Genomic DNA, 18,846 nt, shown 5'->3' on the forward strand with positions numbered 1-18,846 from the left:
TAGAAGGCCACTCTTCTCCATCTCACATATATAGAAAGTACATATCAGTATGTCATTGGCAGCGAGTCTACTCTCAGGGAGAGGATGTAGCTTTCTGGGCATTTCCAGGAGAAGAGGAGCAGCTGTGAGCTTTCCACAGCCAACACTCACAGCAGCTGGGGCATGGGTGCCTGCCCTAGAGGAGGGGCTCTACGTGGGGCACCAGTAGCATCCCCTACGTGTTCGATGTTCTCACATTAGTTCTTTCCTGAAGGGTGTTCCTGATTAAAGCCAATTTGTCCTGTAATAACATGCTATAAATCTCAAGTGGCTGGCTGAATCAAGGAGTTAGCTTAGTCATTTGCAAAGGCAAGGGATAATTTATGGTTGCTCCTTTACGAGGTCCCATGAATTTTATTCACCATCTTCCTGTCTGGTCCCTGCTTTTCAGGCTGAGGTCACTTGTCAGAACAAAGGCTTTTCAGCTCCTTGAAACCACAGAGGAGTCACAGGATGTGCCCTTCTAGGGAAGGAAGATATGTCAACATGTTTACTTTCAGCACACATGAGCATCACAATTGTCATGTTAGACACTGTCCAATTTGGACTTGGCAAAATATGGCCAACCTGAGGTGGCAGTGATAAAATATTCATTTAGTCACCAAGAATTCTTTTAGTGGCATGGTACCCATCCCTCGCCCCTAGCCCCTAACAAAACCAAACCAAACCCCTAATTGGATCTGAGTTAATGTGCATGTTTTACACTTGGACCTCAGGCAAATGCTCCTTACAGTGTTGTCCTCAGATTGGTCACTGAGAGCTTGTTAGAAATGCAATGTCTCTGGCTCACGCCACGCCTGCAGAAGCTGTGAGTCTGAAATCAGGAATCTGTGGCTTAACAAACCCCAGGTGACTTTCACACAGGCGCTCAAGTTTGACAAACACTGATCCAAAGTAGTGGTTGTAAACTTGGTTGCACACTGAGATCCCCTGGGAAATTTTTTTTTTTTTTTTTTTTTTTGAGATGGAGTCTTGCTTTGTTGCCCAGGCTGGAGTACAGTGGAACAATCTCAGGTCACTGCAACCTCCGCCTCCCAAGTTCAAGCTATTCTCCTGCCTCAGCCTCCCGAGTAGCTGGGACTACAGGTGTGCGCCACCATGCCCAGCTAATTTTGGTATTTTTAGTAGAGACAGGGTTTCACCATGTTGACCAGGCTGGTCTTGAACTCCTGACTTCTGGTGATCCAACCGCCTCAGCCTCCCAAAGTGTGCTGGGATTACAGGCGTGAGCCACTGCACCTGGCTTTTTGTTTTTCTTTCTTTTCTTTTTGAGACAGGCTCTTGCTCTGTCACCCAGGCTGGAGTGTAGTGGTGCGATCTCCACTCATTGCAACCTCCACCTCCCCAAGTTCAAGCGATTCTCCCGCCCTAGCCTCCTGAGTAGCTGGGACTACAGGCGCCCCCCACCACTCCTAGCTACTTTTTGTATTTTAGTAGAGACAGGGATTCACTATGTTGGCCAGGCTGGTCTTGAACTCCTGGTCTCAGGTGATCTGCCTGCCTCAGCCTCCCAAAGTGCTGGGATTATAGGTTTAGCCACAACACCTGGCTTTTTTTTTTTCCCCGAGATGGAGTCTCACTCTGTTGCCCAGGCTGGAGTGCAGTGGCACGATCTCGGCTCACTGCAAGCCCCACCTCCTGGGTTCACGCCATTCTCCTGCCTCAGCCTCCCAAGTAGCTGGGACTACAGGTGCCCACCACCACGCCTGGCTAATTTTTGTATTTTTAGTAGAGACGGGGTTTCACTGTGTTAGCCAGGATGGTCTCGATCTCCTGACCTCGTGATCCACCTGCCTCGGCCTCCCAAAGTGCTGGGATTACAGGCGTGAGCTACCGCGCCCGGCCCTCCACACCTGGCTTTTTTAGGTGATTTTTATCAGCAGCCAGGGTTGAGAATCACTTGTCTAAAGCTGGCTCTTTTGCCTTCTATGAAAGGAATCTTAACACTAGCTTTACTTTGAAGAGTATGTTTTTTTTAACTGCAAATATTCACTTCCTAATACCTGCAGGTGCTGGAATGGCATTTGCAGAAGGAGAAACTATTCTTTTTGGCGCAGAGTCTCCTACCTGGAAACTTGTAGCAGAAGTTGAGCAAAGCGTTCATATGTTTGAGAAGAAATAAAAAGATAAATCTTGAATGAATGAGTGAGATTCCTCAGGCCTGCAGACAGTCACGAAGGTGATGGAGAGAAGTTAGGATGGGGTCTCTGGCCAGGCCACATGCCAACACTGGGTATTATTATTGAGTCTGCACACCCAAAAATGATCGGCATAGGTTGGCTTCTTCTAAATTCAGTCCCACCTCTTAGGAGTAGAGTTGTCCATGTGGAACTATCACACTTCCTTTCTTTAATTTCCTTTTTATAACTCTCATCATGCATTCGGTTTCATTATCCATCCTTCTCAGTGCTAAAGACATTATCTAGATCACACAGTTGAGTTCCTTTGAGTTTAGAGGATTGAAGACCATATGTACCCCAAGCTACACCTGCTTGTTTGGACATGAATGGTTAGGTCTGGTGTCCCTTGGCTGCCCCAGGATAGGGCTTGATGACCTGCTCCTTGAGAGCCAGGGAAAGTGTCAGTTCTGAGTTTGGTAAAGGGGGAGAGAACCCAGAGCGAAGCTGCCTTGGATGGGAATGTCAGCCCCTCCCTCAAATGAGGGGCTTGACCTTGAGCAAGGTCCTGACCTGGGCTCAGTCTCCTAGTTCTCTGTAAAACTGGGATCATGGTGCCTGTGGTTCAGGGCTGTCGAGAGGAGTAAATGAGAGAAGGTAGGTAAAGGGCTTGGCACACAACAGCCACTACATGGATACAAACTGCCCAGTGTCCTTGACCTCTGTGCCCCTCACCCCTGTGTCCCTGACCTGACCTGACCTCTGTCCCCTCACCCCTGTGTCCCTGACCTGACTTGGAACCCACATGTTGGATAAATTATCAGAGTATGTGTAATTTCTAGCTCTGCTGTTTCAAGGCTGTTATCACTCAGGGCAGCTCAGTAACTTCTTAGGCTTCAGTCTTCTCATTGGTGAAATGGGAATTAAACACTCACTGACAGAACCAGTATTGGCACCAAAAGGATGTCAGTATGGTTTGGTCATTAAGATATAATTCACATACCATAAAATTCACCCTTTTAACGTGTATGATTCATGGGTTTTTAGTATATTCACACATTGTGCAATTATTACCACTGTCTAATACCAGAACATTTCCATCACCCCAGAAGAAAGAAACCGGTACCTGTTTGCAGTCACTCCCCATTCTCTTTTCTCTTCCTCATTCTCTGGCACCCACTAATCTACTTTGTGTCTCTGTAGATTTGCCCGTTCTGGATATTTCATGTAAATAGTCATTCAGTATGTGGCCTTATACATCTGGCTTCTGTCACTGAACATAATGCTTTCCAAGTTTATCCATGTTGCAGCATGCATCCGTGCTCTATTCCTTTTTATGACTGAATAATATTCCATTGTAAGAATAGATTACTTTTTTTTTTCTTTTTTTGAGACAGGGTCTCACTCCTGTTGTCCAGGCTGGAGTGCACTGGTGGGATCATGGTTCACTTCAGCCTTAACTTCCCAGGCTCAAGCGATCCTCCCACCTCACCCTCCTGAGTAGCTGGGACTACGGGTGCACCTGACCACACCTGGTGGATTTTTGTATTTTTAGTAGAAATGGGATTTCGCCGTGTTCCACAGGCTGGCTTCGAACTCGTGGGCTCAAGTGATCTGTCCGCCTCAACCTCCCAAAGTGCTGGGATTACGGGCGTGAGCCGCCACGCTCAGCCACATTTTGTTCATCCACTCATCAACTGACAGACATTTGGGTTGTTTCCACGTCTTAGTTATTATAAAGAACGTCGACATGATTTTACAAATAGCACAGCATCACTCCTCTGTGAAGTTTTATTATAAATAATGTCAGTAATAAAAATGCTTAGATTTGTGAGAAGAAATAAAATCCAATCATTCAGGTACAAAATAAATCTGTGTGAGTGCATTTGCCTTTAGACTGGGGCATGGCTGTGCTTATGAGAAATGCTACTGAGCATTAGGATCTCACGGTTGCCATCTATGCTATTTCACATTTAGGGTTCTGTTCTCAAAGTTAGAAATGTTTTATGTCAGCCAGGCGGGGTGGGTCACGCCTGTAATCCCAGCACTTTGGGAGGCTGAGGTGGACGGACCATCTGAGGTCAGGAGTTCAAGACCAGCCTGGCCAACATGGCGAAACCCCATCTCTATTAAAAATACAAAAATTAGCCAGGCATGGTGGCGGGTGCCTGTCATCCCCGCTACTCGGGAGGCTGAGGCAGGAGAATCACTTGAACACAGGAGACGGAGGTTGCAGTGAGCCCAGATCGCGCCACTGCACTCCAGCCTGGGCAACAGAATGAGACTCCATCTCAAAAAAAAAGAAAAAAAAAAGATATGTTTTATGTCAGAAGACAAAGCCTGAATAAACGGCATTTCGGATGCTTAGAACTTTTGAAAATGGGGTTAGAAATAGAAGGTCAGGTCTGTCCAGTGCAAAGTGTTCTTTTTAATATTAGAGATATAGGGTAAAATAAAACAATGTGTCTGCCCTCAGAAAGCTTTCAGTCTGGAAGAGAAGATGATTAAGGGGGCAATCACAAGATGGGGTATGTGCGATGGTAAGCCTGGCCTATGAACTTGTAGGGACGGTCTCCTCATTAGGGAAATGGTACTGTAGCCCGCTGACCCTGCCACTTCTCTTTCTCCTAGCATGGTAAGACACAAGGATGGTGGCTATTCCGAGGAAGAGGACGTGAAGACCTGTGCCCGGGACTCAGGCTATGACAGCCTCTCCAACAGGCTCAGCATCTTGGACCGGCTTCTCCACACCCACCCCATATGGCTGCAGCTGGGTCTGAGTGAGGAGGAGGCAGCAGAGGTCCTGCAGGCCCAGCCTCCGGGGGTAAGACTCAGAACCTCGGGAAGCAGGTTGAGGCAGGCAGGACTGCTGCCGTCTTAAAGAAAAGCACTTGGAGTTAGTTCCAGAAAGTTCTTCCCAGCTTGTAAGGAGCATGTTTCCTGATGTGTAACTGGTTTTCATGCAGAAATATTCTGGAAACCCAGGAACAGAGCCCTTCACAGCGTGTCTTTCTGTCTTTATCTGCTCAGTTACCATGGGAGGTACAGGGATTCAGCAGAGTAACTGGGCATCTAGGTAGCGGGTAGGGGCCACTGGCCAGAAGCCTGGGTCTGACCTCTTGAGCCCAGACACTGAGGATGAGCCTGGGTCTGGGATCCTTGGTGGCCTCTGCTGCCTTCCTCTCCTTCTGAGTCTGGGAGCTCTGCCAGGGTCCAGCCATCCAACTTGGGACCCAGCCTTCAAAAGTTCTGTGTCCACAGACTTGCCTGCTCTGTAGTCCTCTTTTCCCTGGGCTTTCCACACAGACCAAAGTCTAATATGGTTTCCTCAGCTACTGTCTATCCAAGACCACTGTCCGTCCCATCCAGACCACTCCACGACTTGCGGAAGGTCCTCAAAAAAGCGACTGGGGCTGGGCACGGTGTCTCACGCCTGTAATCCCAGCACTTTGGGAGGCCAAAGCGGACAGATCACTTGAGGCCTGGATTTCAAGACCAGCCTGGACAACACAGTGGCACCCTATCTCTACTAAAATTACAAAAATTAGCCCGGTGTGGTGGCACATGCCTGTAATGCCAGCTACTCAGGAGGCTGAGGCAGGAGAATCACTTAAACACAGGAAGTGGAAGTTGCCGTGAGCAGAGATTGTGCCACTCCACTCCAGTCTGGGTGACAGAGTGAGAATCTGTCTCAAAAAAAAAAAAAAGTGAGTGGTATCTCCTGTGCTGTCCAATATGGTAGCTTCTTGCCCCATGTGGCTGTTCAAATTTACAAGAATTAAAGCAAATAGAATTAGAAATTCAGCCCCTCAGTTACCATAGCCACATTTTAAGTGCTTTCTGGCCTCGACCGGCTACCGTATTAGATGATGCAGAATATGGAACATTTTCACTGTAGTACAAAGTTATAGAGGATAGCACTTGTGTACAGTGTCTACTTCCAAAGGGTAAATACAGTAAGTCACAGATAAAATAAGACTTCACGCACAACACAAGATAGAGACTAAGAACTAGATGGAGAAGCAAGGGGAAAATCCCATTAGTAGTCAGCTGAGGAATGTCATAAGAATTGGGCACCAAATATATTTTTGAATTTCCTAGCAGTCAGAGTCTGTCTGTTCTCACTTTTTAAAAAACATATGAATCTTTCTTTATTGCTCATCAGGCAGAAACAGGCAGAACTAAGACATCTGCTAGAACACGCTCAGGGGAACAAGGCACGGTGCTTTCTCATCTTTGCAAAGAATCCCTTGGCTGTAACACAGAGCTGCTGCCTCTAGTTTTGCTCTGTAGGATCAGGATTTCCTCACCTCCTGTGAAGCCTCACTTTCAGCCTGTTGAATTGTCTGCTCTTGCGTTGCTGCAAACAATGCCAAAGACAGAAGTTGCTGCAGAGCTAGGCAACACCCTGCCCAGCTCCCCCTCCCAGGGTAGGGCACGTCCACTCTTGCTGAGACCTGCGTGGGAAACAAGCCAGGCATGTTCTCTCCATCCGCCTGCCTGATCCCTGCACAGGGCCTGCCTGATGAGATTGGGCAGGTTGAGGGCAGGGCCAGGACAGGAGTAACGTGGACCAGGACAGTCAAGAATAATGAAGGGAGAGGCCAGGCATGGTGGCTCAGGCCTGTAATCCCAGCACTTTGGGAGGCCAAGGCAAGCAGAACACTTGAGGTCAGGAGTTCGAGACCAGCCTGGCCAACATGGCGAAACCCTGTCTCTACTAAAAATGCAAAAATTAGCCAGGCATGGTGGCATGCTCCTGTAACCCCAGCTACTCCGGAGGCTGAGGCAGGAGAATCGCTTGAACCAGGAGGTGGGGGTTGCAGTGAGCTGAGATTACACCACTGCACTTCAGCCTGGATGACAGAGCCAGACTCCATCTCAAAATAAAATAAATAAAATAAAATAAAATAAAATAAAAAAAGAAGAGACAGAAAAGCAGGTGGCTGAAAGTGTGTGAAGGAGGAGGATTTCAGAGACTGGCCATGGAGGCATGAGTGAAGTGGGCTTTTGGGGTGCCCATACTTAATTATTCTACAATCTAAGGTAGGCATCCACAAACTGTTTCTATAAAGGGCAAAGTGAAATATTTTTGGCTTTGCAGGCCATACAGTCTCTGTCACAACTACTCAACTATGCTATTGTCATGCAAAAGCAGCCATAGACAATATGTAAATGATCAGGCTTGGCTGTGTTTCAATACAACTTTACTCAGAAACAGATGGCAGGATGGATTTCATCTGCAGGCCAGACTTTGCCAACCCCTGATATAATGTAAGCCTGCAGTCCTCAAAAAATAAGGCCTAGAGGTTGCACTCCCCAACCCCAAGGCTCAGGGGGATCTCCACCTGTAAAAGGGAGTGATACTTCCTCTCCTAACAACCAACAGCTGCCTCTCCGCAGTGCTTCGGCCTCTTACCCATCAGGATGCTACTTAGGAAGCATCTGCTTCAGTTTTAGGGTGTCCCAGAGGCACTGACTCCCAGAACCCGCTACTGGATGAATCCTATGGATTCATCCCCATGGTGCCAGGAGAAAAGAGAACTCAAGGTCTTCCAGCCTCATTCTTCACCAGATACTCAAGTCCCATACCCATCTTCCCACCCCCTAAATAAAGTATCTTACAAGCTATTAACTGGAGATAAAGAGAGGAGCAAAGATTAGGTGGGGAAAAAATGAAAGGCTGTAGAAAGGTAGGGGAGAGAAGAGGTAGAGAGTAAGGTGTTTAAATGCAGAGGAAAGAGAAGTAGCTAAAGAAGCATGACAGACAGAATAAGATCCTTGGAGAAGGGTCATGTTCCACAGAAGGGAACCAGGACTCAGCTGGGCTGCCACACGCCACGCTCCAGGGAGAGTCACTTCATTCGTAGACTAGGTGAATGGTACCTCCTGGAGTTGTGCAGTGCACGGCCTGCACAACAGTACACAGCATAATTACCTCTGCAGTGATGAGGGCCAGAATGGTGTCCTGAGATCAGCACTAGGAATTGGGCTGTTTTAAAGCACGTGTCTAAAGACAATATTAGGATCTTGAGGGAACTGGTAGAATGTGAAGTGACTCACGAATAAATAGACAGCCTCCATGTCCACTGGGGTGAACTTGAGCGTGCATCCACCCATCGCCCAAATGGAACGGCCATTTTTCAGCTCCAGTAGATTGTTGCCTGGTCATACTGTGTCATCTCATTTTCCAGGAGGAGCTAGAAATTCAGATTTCAATTTGAAAACGAAAAACAAAGCAACTTCTGCGTTTTCACTGTTGGCAACAAACTTAAAGTTCTTTTGTAAATATCCTCGGAAGCCAAGTTAACCAATGAACTCCCAATTCACCACCTATGGTTTAGCCATGTTACCTGTGTTTAGAATTTAGGTTTCACCAACCAAGATATATAAGACAGGGACGGGAGAATATAATTCATATAAGACATCATATAGGACGGGGCTGGAGAATGTAACTGCGGCAGTGAAACAGTCACCGAACTGAAAATGCTTATGCAGACTAGGGGAATTCTTAGCCCCATGGAGAAGCTTCTGTCAGAGGAAAACAGGATTCTTTTGAAGCCAGTAATGAACAAAGGTGTCTGCAGCCTGGGCACTGAGCACCCCTTTCTATGGCAGGAAAGCAGGAAAGTGTCCTCCATGGAGCCATGCAGTGTGGATATGAAGGGGCTCTATTCATTGGCTGTGAGGGAAGCCAGATTCTTGGGTTCCAACGTTCTAAATATTTCCTAAAGCTTTATTTCTTTTCCCTCCACTAGATCTTCCTGGTTCATAAATCTACCAAAATGCAGAAGAAAGTCCTCTCCCTCCGCCTGCCCTGTGAATTTGGGGCCCCACTCAAGGAATTTGCCATAAAGGAAAGCACATACAGTAAGTGGTCATTGGATGCTCAGGTCCTGACTGACATGAGGGCCGCGGGGCTCTGCAGGGAGTGGAAGTGGAAGGAGCTCTGGTTTTGAGATGGGCAGATATGGGTCTGAGTCTTGGCATTGAATGACTAGGCAGGTAACCTACTCCAGGACCCTCAGTTTTCTCATCTGTATAATGGGGTGATGGTAACCTCTGAGTTGTTAATGAGTCAAACAACCTGAATATTAAGTGTGCAGCCTACTGCATGGCATATGGTAGGGAACTAATAGAGGTTGACTTTCTCTCCCACAACCCAGTTAAGTGGAACACGAATTCAGTTCCCAGGTTTGCCAATGACTAAGTTGCAAGGAGACTGTAGTGAGAGAGCCCTTTTACAGGATCTAATCCTAAAGCATGTGTCTGCACTTCTTCGTGAATAAATAATCCCTGAGCAGACCTGTTCCCTCCAGGCAATCAGTGTTCAGTCTTCTATGAAATGCAGCTCATCAGAGGCAGAATCCAAACTTTTGACGAATATTTTGAAGGGAGAGTGGTGTTCAGTAGTGTTGGTTCCCTTTCTGCTGTTCCATGATTGGTCATTGGAAATGTGAAGTGTCGGGAGGCCAAGTTGTAAATAAAAAAGGGAACAGGCAGTTCTGATGTACTGCCAGCCTCCAAGAAAGGATCGGAAGATGGATCTGCACATCAAAGGGGGAGGAGTGGGAGGAGCAGGCCTGGAGGAGAGAGCTCAGAAGCAAGACGGACAGAGCCTGGGATTCCAATCTCTTGCTTCCCGATTTCCCAGCACCTCACCTCCTGCATTTGGAGAAGCTGAAGCTGTAGATGGAGGTCAAGTTCAGGGCTGAGATGAGATTCTACTCAGCCAGGAGGGCACAATCTTGCTGAGCCAAATGACCTTTAACTCAGTCAGTGGAGGGTAAAACCTGCCAGGCTGACTGATCCACCTCCAGCTCAACTGTGAACCTGAATCTCACAAGGCCACAAGGTCATGGATGCCAGGGAAAAACTTCCTCCTGAAAGGCGCACGAGCAGGTGGAACCCAGCCAATAATGTAAATACATTAGGATGCAACCACAAGGTACATTGCAAACCCACTCTTTGAAAGGTAATGAATTCATATTGAGTTAATAATGTGTTAGGTGAATTGATAATGAATTTATATTAAGTGAATTAATTAAGGAATTCTGAATTGACTTTTGAAAGTCTGTGAGGGGCTGGGCACCGTGGCTCACACCTGTAATCCTAGCACTTTGGGAGGCCAAGGCCAGAGCGTTGCTTGAGCTCAGGAGTTTGAGACCAGCCTGGGCAACGTGGCAAAACTCCATCTCTACAAAAAAATGAAAAAAAAAAAATTAGCCAGGCATGGTGGCACACGCCTGTAGTCCCAGCTACTCAGGAGGCTGAGGTGGGATCACTTAAGTGCAGTGAGCCGTGATCGTGCCACTGCACTCCAACCTGGGCGACAGAGCCAGACTGTGTCTTAAAAATGAAAAAACAGCCCAACAAAAAATATATATGTAAAAGTCCACGAGGCAAGACGCCACAGGTCTAACTGGTTTTGAAATTCCTCCCTAATGTCCAAAGTGGAGCACGGGATGTGTTGGTCAGAAGCCACTTCCTTTCCTCTTCCAGAAGTGTGGGCAATGTGTGTAGAAGCTTCCTGGTTATTCATTGAGGTCCTTGTGGCCAAAGGTTTTTCCCCCATAATTTAACGAGGCCTCTATCACTTCCCTAATTCTCTCCAGGTGACTTCAAGTGGTTAATAGAGCTTGTTTAAATAAAGCATTAGCCTGGTCATAACTAGTTACCACAGGCCTGGGTACCACTGCAGTGGCCCCTTCCCAGCCAGGGCCTGTTTATTTTCTCTCTGAATTGAGGTGAAGGAAGGACTTGCTATAAAAACATTCAGGGAGGCTGAGGTAGGCGGATCACTTGAGGCCAGGGGTTCGAGACCAGCCTGGGCAACATGGTGAAACCCTGTCTCTACTAAAAACACAAAAATTAACCAGGTGTGGTGGCACAAGCCTGTAATCCTATCTGCTCAGGAGGCTGAGCCAGGAGAATCCCTTGAACCTGGGAGGTGGAGGTTACAGTGAGCCGAGATCGTGCCATTGCACTCCAGCCTAGGCAACAGAGCGATACTCTATCTCAAATAAATAAATATTCAGATATTTTGTCATAACTTACGGACAGTGCAGCTTAATAATGAACAATATCTCATATTTGGATACAGTGCTTTCACATAAATTATTTCATTTTTTAAAATTTCAGCTCCCCACACCACCCTTCTGGGAGATAAGGAAAGTACTGTTAGAGTCCATTTTCCAGATGAGAGAACCAAGGCTTGGAGAAGCTAATCTGCTCCAAATCAGTTCTCTCCTACTTAACTCTACAAATGGTGGCACACATGTGTGTGTGTTGTTTCTGTGTGTCTGTGATGGTATATGTGTAGAGGTATGGATGGTTTTTGGGAGTGCTACAGAAATAAACAAAATAATACAAAAAAGTAAATAAGCGGCTGGGCGCAGTGGCTCACGCCTGTAATCCCAGCACTTTGGGAGGCTGAGGTGGGCGGATTGCCGGAGGTCAGCAGTTCAAGACCAGCCTGACATGGAGAAACCCCATCTCTACTAAAAATACAAAATTAGCCAGGCCTGTTGGTACATGCCTGTAATCCCAGCTACTTGGGAGGCTTAGACAGGAGAATCGCTTGAACCCGGGAGGTGGAGGTTGCAGTGAGCCGAGATCGCGCCACTGCACTCCAGCCTGGGCAACAACAGCGAAACTCTGTCTCAAAAAGAAACAAAGCAAATAAGCAAAATAAATGAGGGTATGGAGTGAGAAGAAACGCATCAGATTGAGGAAATCTTCATAAAACTGAGGATATTTCACTGTTAGGAGGAATAACAGTGTGAGTTGCTCAGCTGAGGTTGCGTGACGGCTGGCTGGCAAATTCATGAGTATTTGAAGTCAGACTACTTGCTGCTCCAGCATTTGGAAGATGAGCAAAATACCACACCATCTTGCCACTGTGTGTCTTCTTTTTTTTTTTTTTTTTTTTTTTTGAGACAGAGTCTTGCTCTGTCACCCAGGCTAGAGTGCGGTGGCTCGATGTTCGCTCACTGCAGCCTCCTCCCAGGTTCAAGTGATTCTCCTGTCTCAGCCTCCCGAATAGCTGGGATTACAGGCGTGTGCCACCACATCCAGCTAATTTTTGTATTTTTAGTAGAGATGGGTTTTTGCCATGTTGGCCAGGCTGGTCTCGAACTCCTGACCTCAGGTGATCCACCCACCTTGGCCTCACAAAGTGCTGGGATTACAGGCACAAGCCACTGCAGCCAGCCCAGAATATGTCTTCTGTGTTAGAAAATGTGTACACTGGCGCAGGGGTGGAGGGGGGGAACAACACTCCAAGTAAATGGGTTTTAGAATTTTTGTTTTAAAAAAAAAGTGAGAGAGAGAGAGAGAGAAAAAAAAGAGAGATGTTGTCTCACTATAATGCCCAGGCTGGTCTCAAACTCCTGGGCTCAAGAGATCCTCCCTCCCCGGCCTCCCAAAGTGCTGGGATTATAGGCATGAGCCACTATGCCCGGCCAGTTTTGGAATCTTTCATGTTGAATTTAACCAAAAGCTGATTTTGGGGAACCTCGTTGTATCCTCCCAGCTCTACATTCCTTCTCCCGTGTGCTTTTATCACAGGTGCCCTGTTATGACAAAAAGGAGTGACCAGGGAAGTGTGTGTCCTAGGAGGGTCAAGGGATCAAGGGGAGTAGGTGTCTTGGTGTTCCCCAAGCCCTGTCCTGTGCTGATACAATCCAGACAGACTGGCCCCTTGTCCCCTGCCCTTTGTGTTCTGAAGCTAAAAAAAAAAAAAAAGACAGTTGTGCAACTTGAGTCTGTCCTGGTCTGTTTACCAAGCACTGGAGCATGTGCTCAGAATGAGTCAAGCGATGAACTTCCAGATCATCGACTGTTTACCGGTGGCTGCTGGCTGACATGCCTCCTCTGCACAGCTGGTTCTGATAAGCCACACGGTAGTTTGTTTGAGAGTACTCAGATGGTCCCACACACGTGGTGTTAGGGGGCTCTTCCTGTCCCAGAACGTGCTCAGGGAGAATCAGCTGCTTTCTGAAATCTCTTTTCCAGCCTTTTCCCTGGAAGGCTCAGGAATCAGTTTTGCAGATTTATTCCGGCTCATTGCTTTCTACTGCATCAGCAGGTAAGGCCTTTTCCTCTCATATGGTTTCAACGCCCTGTTTGGTGTGTGGGATATAATTAGCCTGAGGTTTCTTAAAGGATCTAGGAGGCTGGCCACCTATTTGATGTTGGTAGAGTAAGACTGGTTACTTAAGTAAAATGTTCACCAAGTGAACAGGTTCACCAAGTTCACACCATGCCAGGCTTCAGGTCAAAACAACTACCCCAACCCCTCCAAACATAAATTCTCCTTCATATGATTATTTCTTCAAGCTGCTCCCAAGGCTCCTTTCAGCCAGACCCATCAAGCAGGAAACATGCACACATGCACATACGTGCACACATGCACACACACACACACACAGAGAAAGGGACTGAGCATGCAAACCTGTGACATTGAAAGGTTCATGATAATGCCTCTGAAAACTCTGCAAGGGATGGAGTTCATTCTACAAATGTGGGTTCCTTAAACCAGCCCGTCAGTCTTGTCCTTCAGGCCAACTGGGTGCTCACGTCCTTTTCATAACCAAAGCAGCTATTTTGTTCTACACAACATTAACTCCAAAATCAGATTCTTTTTTCCTTTTTCTTTTTTTTTTTTTTTTCCTTTAAGACGAAGTCTCACTCTGTCACCCAGGAGGCTGGAGTACAGTGGCACAATCTCAGCTCACTACAACCTCTGCCTCCCGGGATCAAGCAATTCTCCCGACTCAGCCTCCTGAGTAGCTGAGATTACAGGCGCCTGCTACTATGCCTGACTAATTTTTTGTATTTTTAGTAGAGACGGGGTTTCACCATGTTGGCCAGGCTGGTCTTGAACTCCTAAACTCAGGTGATTCACCCGCTTTGGCCTCCCAAAGTGCTGGGATTATAGGTGTGAGCCACCGCACCTGGCCCAAAATCAGAATATTAACCAGAGTAAACAGAGTGTGAAAGCTTGCTTTTTTTTTTTTCTCTCCATTTTTTTTCTTTCTAGCAATAACAGTTTTTTCACATCAAGTGTTTTTTCAGTAATTAAGAATCAAAATTCTTGTTATTTGCAGGGATTGGCATTGCCTCCTCTTATGGGGCTGGACTCAATTTGACCTTCTCTGTCTGTCCATGGCCGCTGATATGGCAGAGACAGGAAAATGTGTTACTAGGATGTTTTCAGACATCACTTCTCACAGCAATCACACATCTAGACTCGGGAGTTTATTTGAGTTTGGCTCAGTTTATTTTAATTTAAGGATTAGGTTGTTTCTCAAAGACTAAGTGCCTGTTGACTAGACTCTGCCAGAGGGCAGGAGGCACTACGCTCTTTTTTTTTTTTTTTTTTTTGAGCTGGAGTTTTGCTTTTGTTGCCCAGTCTGGGGTGCAATGGTGTGATCTTGGCTCACTGCAACCTCCACCTCCTGGGTTCAAGCGATTCTTCTGCTTCAGTCTCCTAACTAGCTGGGATTACAGGCATGCACCACCATGCCCAGCTAATTTTTGTATTTTTAGTAGAGACAGGGATTCACCATGTTGGCCAGGCTGGTCTCGAACTCCTGACAGGCAATCCGCCCGCCTCGGCCTCCCAAAGTGCTTACAGGCATGAGCCACCGTGCCCAGCCGGGAGCCACTAAGCTCTTTACCCCTGAAGTCTCCAGGTCAGCTGAAGCCACATAATAAATGGCCTCAGGAAGGGGAGGCACGTCCAGAGGAGGAATTCAGTGCTGCTTACCAGCAGGAGGAAAGTGAGGGCTTCACTGAGAATGGGACCAGTACCTGGGAGCACCTCACAAGAGGATACAACCTGCCTGCCATGATTTGGGCAGGATCACTTGAGCCTGTGTAAGGAAATGTGCTGCCCAAAGAGAGGAGGCTGGTGCAGAAGCACAGCCCCCGACACACACACACACACACACACACACACACACACACACACACACACTTTCTCTCTCTCTCTCTCATCCCCAGGGAAGCACACCTGGTCTGGCCTAAAGTCAACCAGTTTGGAGGAGTAAGTATCAATGCTAACATGTTGGCCAGAGGTGAAGTTGGCTGATACTTACTTTTCACAGTTTGCTTTTTGGTAATTGTGGAGTTGTTGGGAAAAATCATTACACCTACAAAGCAATATTTGGCAATGGCATAGAAAAGATACCATCAGTGTTCATGGTAGACTGGAGGGCCTGCTGTCCAGGACTGTTTAAAGATCCAAGGAGATAAAGTATATGGAAACCTTATAAACTATAAAGCTTGATACCAATATATAAGGTACTTAGAGGAAAACTCCAACATTGATGTTTTGCAGCTAGGAAGGCCAAGATGAATTTCTCCATTTGTTCCAAAATGCAAAGATATTGGATGTTTTTGTTTCTCTTTCTATGCTACTCATCTATGTTCTTGGCAATTGGTAGTTGATTTACCCAGTCTTACAAGAATATTTGTGACATTTTTTAGTTGGTTGTTATTATATAAATATATTCAAGTAAAGAAAATGATTGGATTATTGGTTCTGGTGTTTCACACAGCACACATATGCAAATATGCATTGCACAGGAGAATTCACGAATCAATAAACATAGGATTTTCCATAGTGGGAAGGCTCACTGAAAAGTGTCGTTGAGAATACAGATAGCGACTGCACATCTTCGCCCCCAATGCCTGGCAGCACTCTGTTGATTTGGTGTTATCAGTGTAGTAACGAGAGTACTAGAGTCATTTGGAGTCTTGTTAAAATGCAGAATCCGGTTCAGTGGGTCTGGGGTGGTACCTGAGATTTTGCATTTCCAGCAAACTCCCAGGGGATGAGGCTGATGCTGCTTGTCCTCAGACCAGAATAGAGGGATAGAAGAAATAATAATTTTAGGGGTCTTCTATATCTGTGCTAAGCACCATACATACCTATTTCTAATCCTCATGGCAACCCTGTAAATTAGGATGATGAAAACACTGAGGCAGAAAAAGTGAAGCATGTGCCCACAATCATTCAATCAGTAAGTGACAGTTGTGGGAGTTGAACTCAGGCCTGCCTTAATGCCAAAGCCCATATTTTCCCACCATACTATTCAGCTGCACAGACCTTAGGGCCCAACACATCTGGGTTTCGACCCTCACTTCGCCTCCATTAGCTCTGCGAGGGTGTGCTAGGGACCTCACCTGTCTGCGTCATCATCTGCTCCTGATCCACAGAATGGGGAAATCACGGCTTCCTCCCAGGGCTGTTGCAGGCCCCACACGAGTTACAGTGCCTGCTGTAATTTAATAGTAGTTGCCCGATGATCTTTGTCCCCTCCCCTTTAGAAATCTATGTATAGAGCAAAGTTAAACAAAATAAATCTAGACTGTACATGTTTTAAGTCTTGGGTGAAGCATTTATATCGAAGATGATGGCTTTTGTTTGTCTGTTATGCAAGCTTTAGAATTGAGGCCCCTTTCTTTAATAGGATGTAAGTGAAAAGGCATCCCTGTGTGAGTGTGTGTGTGTGCACGTGCGTGCTTGTGTGTGTGCATGTGTGTGTGAAGATGCTGGGATGCACCCTGGTTGGCACAGTGGGAGAGGATGCATATACAACATCTAATTTTCTAGTAGATCAAAGCCTGAAAGCATCCATTAACCAAGGACAGGTGTGGCTTCCTGTCATATATCATTAAGAAAAATCCAAACCAGTCACATGATATTTAAGCTCCAGGTACTGCATTGAGCAAGGTAAAAGCTTAACATAAACATAGGTTGGTTTTGTTGTATGCAGTTTTCCCCCCAAATTGTCTGAGGAAAGTAGATTTTAATTAAGTTGGTCCGGCTATACAAACATATATTTACAGGCTAGTTTGGTGTTACAAGGTTCTGGTTCCCATTAATCTTCATTTGAGATTATCATCAGGGTTGCCGCCCTGCCAGGTCACGCAGCAGCTATTACAGACACAGCCATCCCCTGCAGTGCTGCCTGCTTCATCTCAAGCAGACACAAGTGACCAAGCAAAGGTGGTGCTCACAACATTTGAGGACAAATGAAAGGTCTCGTGGAAGGAAGAGGTGATCTGGGCCTGACCCCCAAGAAAGAGCAGCCTCCTGGCTTTACCTTAGCAGAATAGTACCGTGTCAAAACGTTCTTGTTTTTTTTTTTTTCTTTTCATTGACTTACTAATTTGTCATTCATTGTTAACAGCTTCCATGGCTCCAAAATTCTCCAGTCATCCAGATTTAATCTGGTTTATCCAAGAATGTTGCCTAATTTTACTGTAAACAATAGGTTGTTTGGTATCATTATTCTTGCCAGTGGAAATTCTCAGCATGTCTCATGATGACAAAATCCAGGCAGGACTCCAAGTTTTGTTCCTTAGTAGCACCTTCCAGCCACAGTGGCCTCCTTGATGTTCTTCATCCATGCCAGACCCTCCCCACCCCAGGGCCTTTGCACCTGCTGCTCATGCTGCCTGGAAGTTCCTTCCCCTCATGATTTAACCCCTGGCCACCATTAGATCTTCAGTCAAATGCTGCCTGCTCATGAAGCCTTGTCTGGTCACCTTCACACTCAAACACTCTTTATTCTCCTTTCCTGCTTCACTTTTATCCATGTCATGCATCTCCTTCTCGTAGATTCTGTAAATTGTGTATTTGTTTATTATCTATCGGTATCCCCTGATGTGGAGCTCCATGCAGGTAGGAATTTCCGTCTGTTTTGTTTCCAGCCCCTGATGCAATGTCTGGCACATCGCAGATGATCATAAACATCTGTGGAATAAATGAATGAATAATTATTTCTTTGTAAGACTACTGTCACCACTGGAAAAAAAAAAAAACAAACAAACCCTCCCTTTTGATTAAGTCACCATAGTTATTGAACATTCATTCATTCATTCATTCATTCAAAAGCACTTTCTGCCGTCTGTGTCAGGACAGTGTTGTGCTTTGCCCTGTGGAGAATTCATCAGTGCTTAGAGCATGGTCCTAACCTTTGTGTATGAACATGAGCAAATGTTTAAGTCTGCCTTTGCCCTTTTCAAGCAAGCAAGTCATGGCCCATGGCTGTGGCAGGCCCCTGATGCTGACTGGGCTCTCTCCTGTTGGATCTGTTGCTCTCTCTGCCATGTGTGTTTGTTCATCTGCACATGGCACCACGCTGCTTGGGTGCTGGGGTTATTGGCATGAGGGACCTTAGACTTGCTTTCCCATTCAAAGTCCGGTCTAGGGTCCAGCAGCATCAGCCTCCTCTAAGAGCTTGGCAGAAATGCCAAATCTCCAGTTCCTCCCAGACCTCTGGAATCAGAGGATGCAGTATAAGAAGACGCTGGGTATCCATCTGTGCATTGGAGAAGCTCTGCCTCCAAACACAGGAGAAAGTTTTGTCTCCAGCACACCAAGGCCAATGTGTGGGCTCTAATGGGAAGGTTTCATAAGTAAAGGCAACAGATATTCATTGAGAGCCTGCAGTGTGCAAGGCAATGGGCTAATTCATCTCAGTTTAGGATTCCACATTCCTGCCCAGGCAGTTTCGGGCCAACATTCACATGGGCATGCAGCGAATTGGTACATAGTGTTTTATATGCGTGCCAGATCTGCCAACAGAGTCAGCAATTCTGATGTAAACTCTACATACCTTTTAGCTACTCAGCAGGACAATTGGGTCCCTACTTTGATACTGAAACTATGCTG

General features: G+C 46.4%; 1 protein-coding gene across 1 annotated transcript in view; it reads left to right on the forward strand.

Moving 5' to 3' along the window:
• The window catches only part of RIN2 (Ras and Rab interactor 2), a 252,710-nt gene that overhangs the window by 200,760 nt on the left and 33,104 nt on the right, over positions 1-18,846 (forward strand). The window contains exons 5-7 of the mRNA XM_025399242.1: positions 4,788-4,980; positions 8,915-9,026; positions 13,173-13,245. Coding sequence (XP_025255027.1) covers positions 4,788-4,980; positions 8,915-9,026; positions 13,173-13,245 — 378 coding nt within the window. The remainder of the gene's footprint in view (positions 1-4,787; positions 4,981-8,914; positions 9,027-13,172; positions 13,246-18,846) is intronic.

This window comes from Theropithecus gelada, chromosome 10 (genome assembly GCF_003255815.1).
Source record: "Theropithecus gelada isolate Dixy chromosome 10, Tgel_1.0, whole genome shotgun sequence".
NCBI lineage: Eukaryota > Metazoa > Chordata > Mammalia > Primates > Cercopithecidae > Theropithecus > Theropithecus gelada.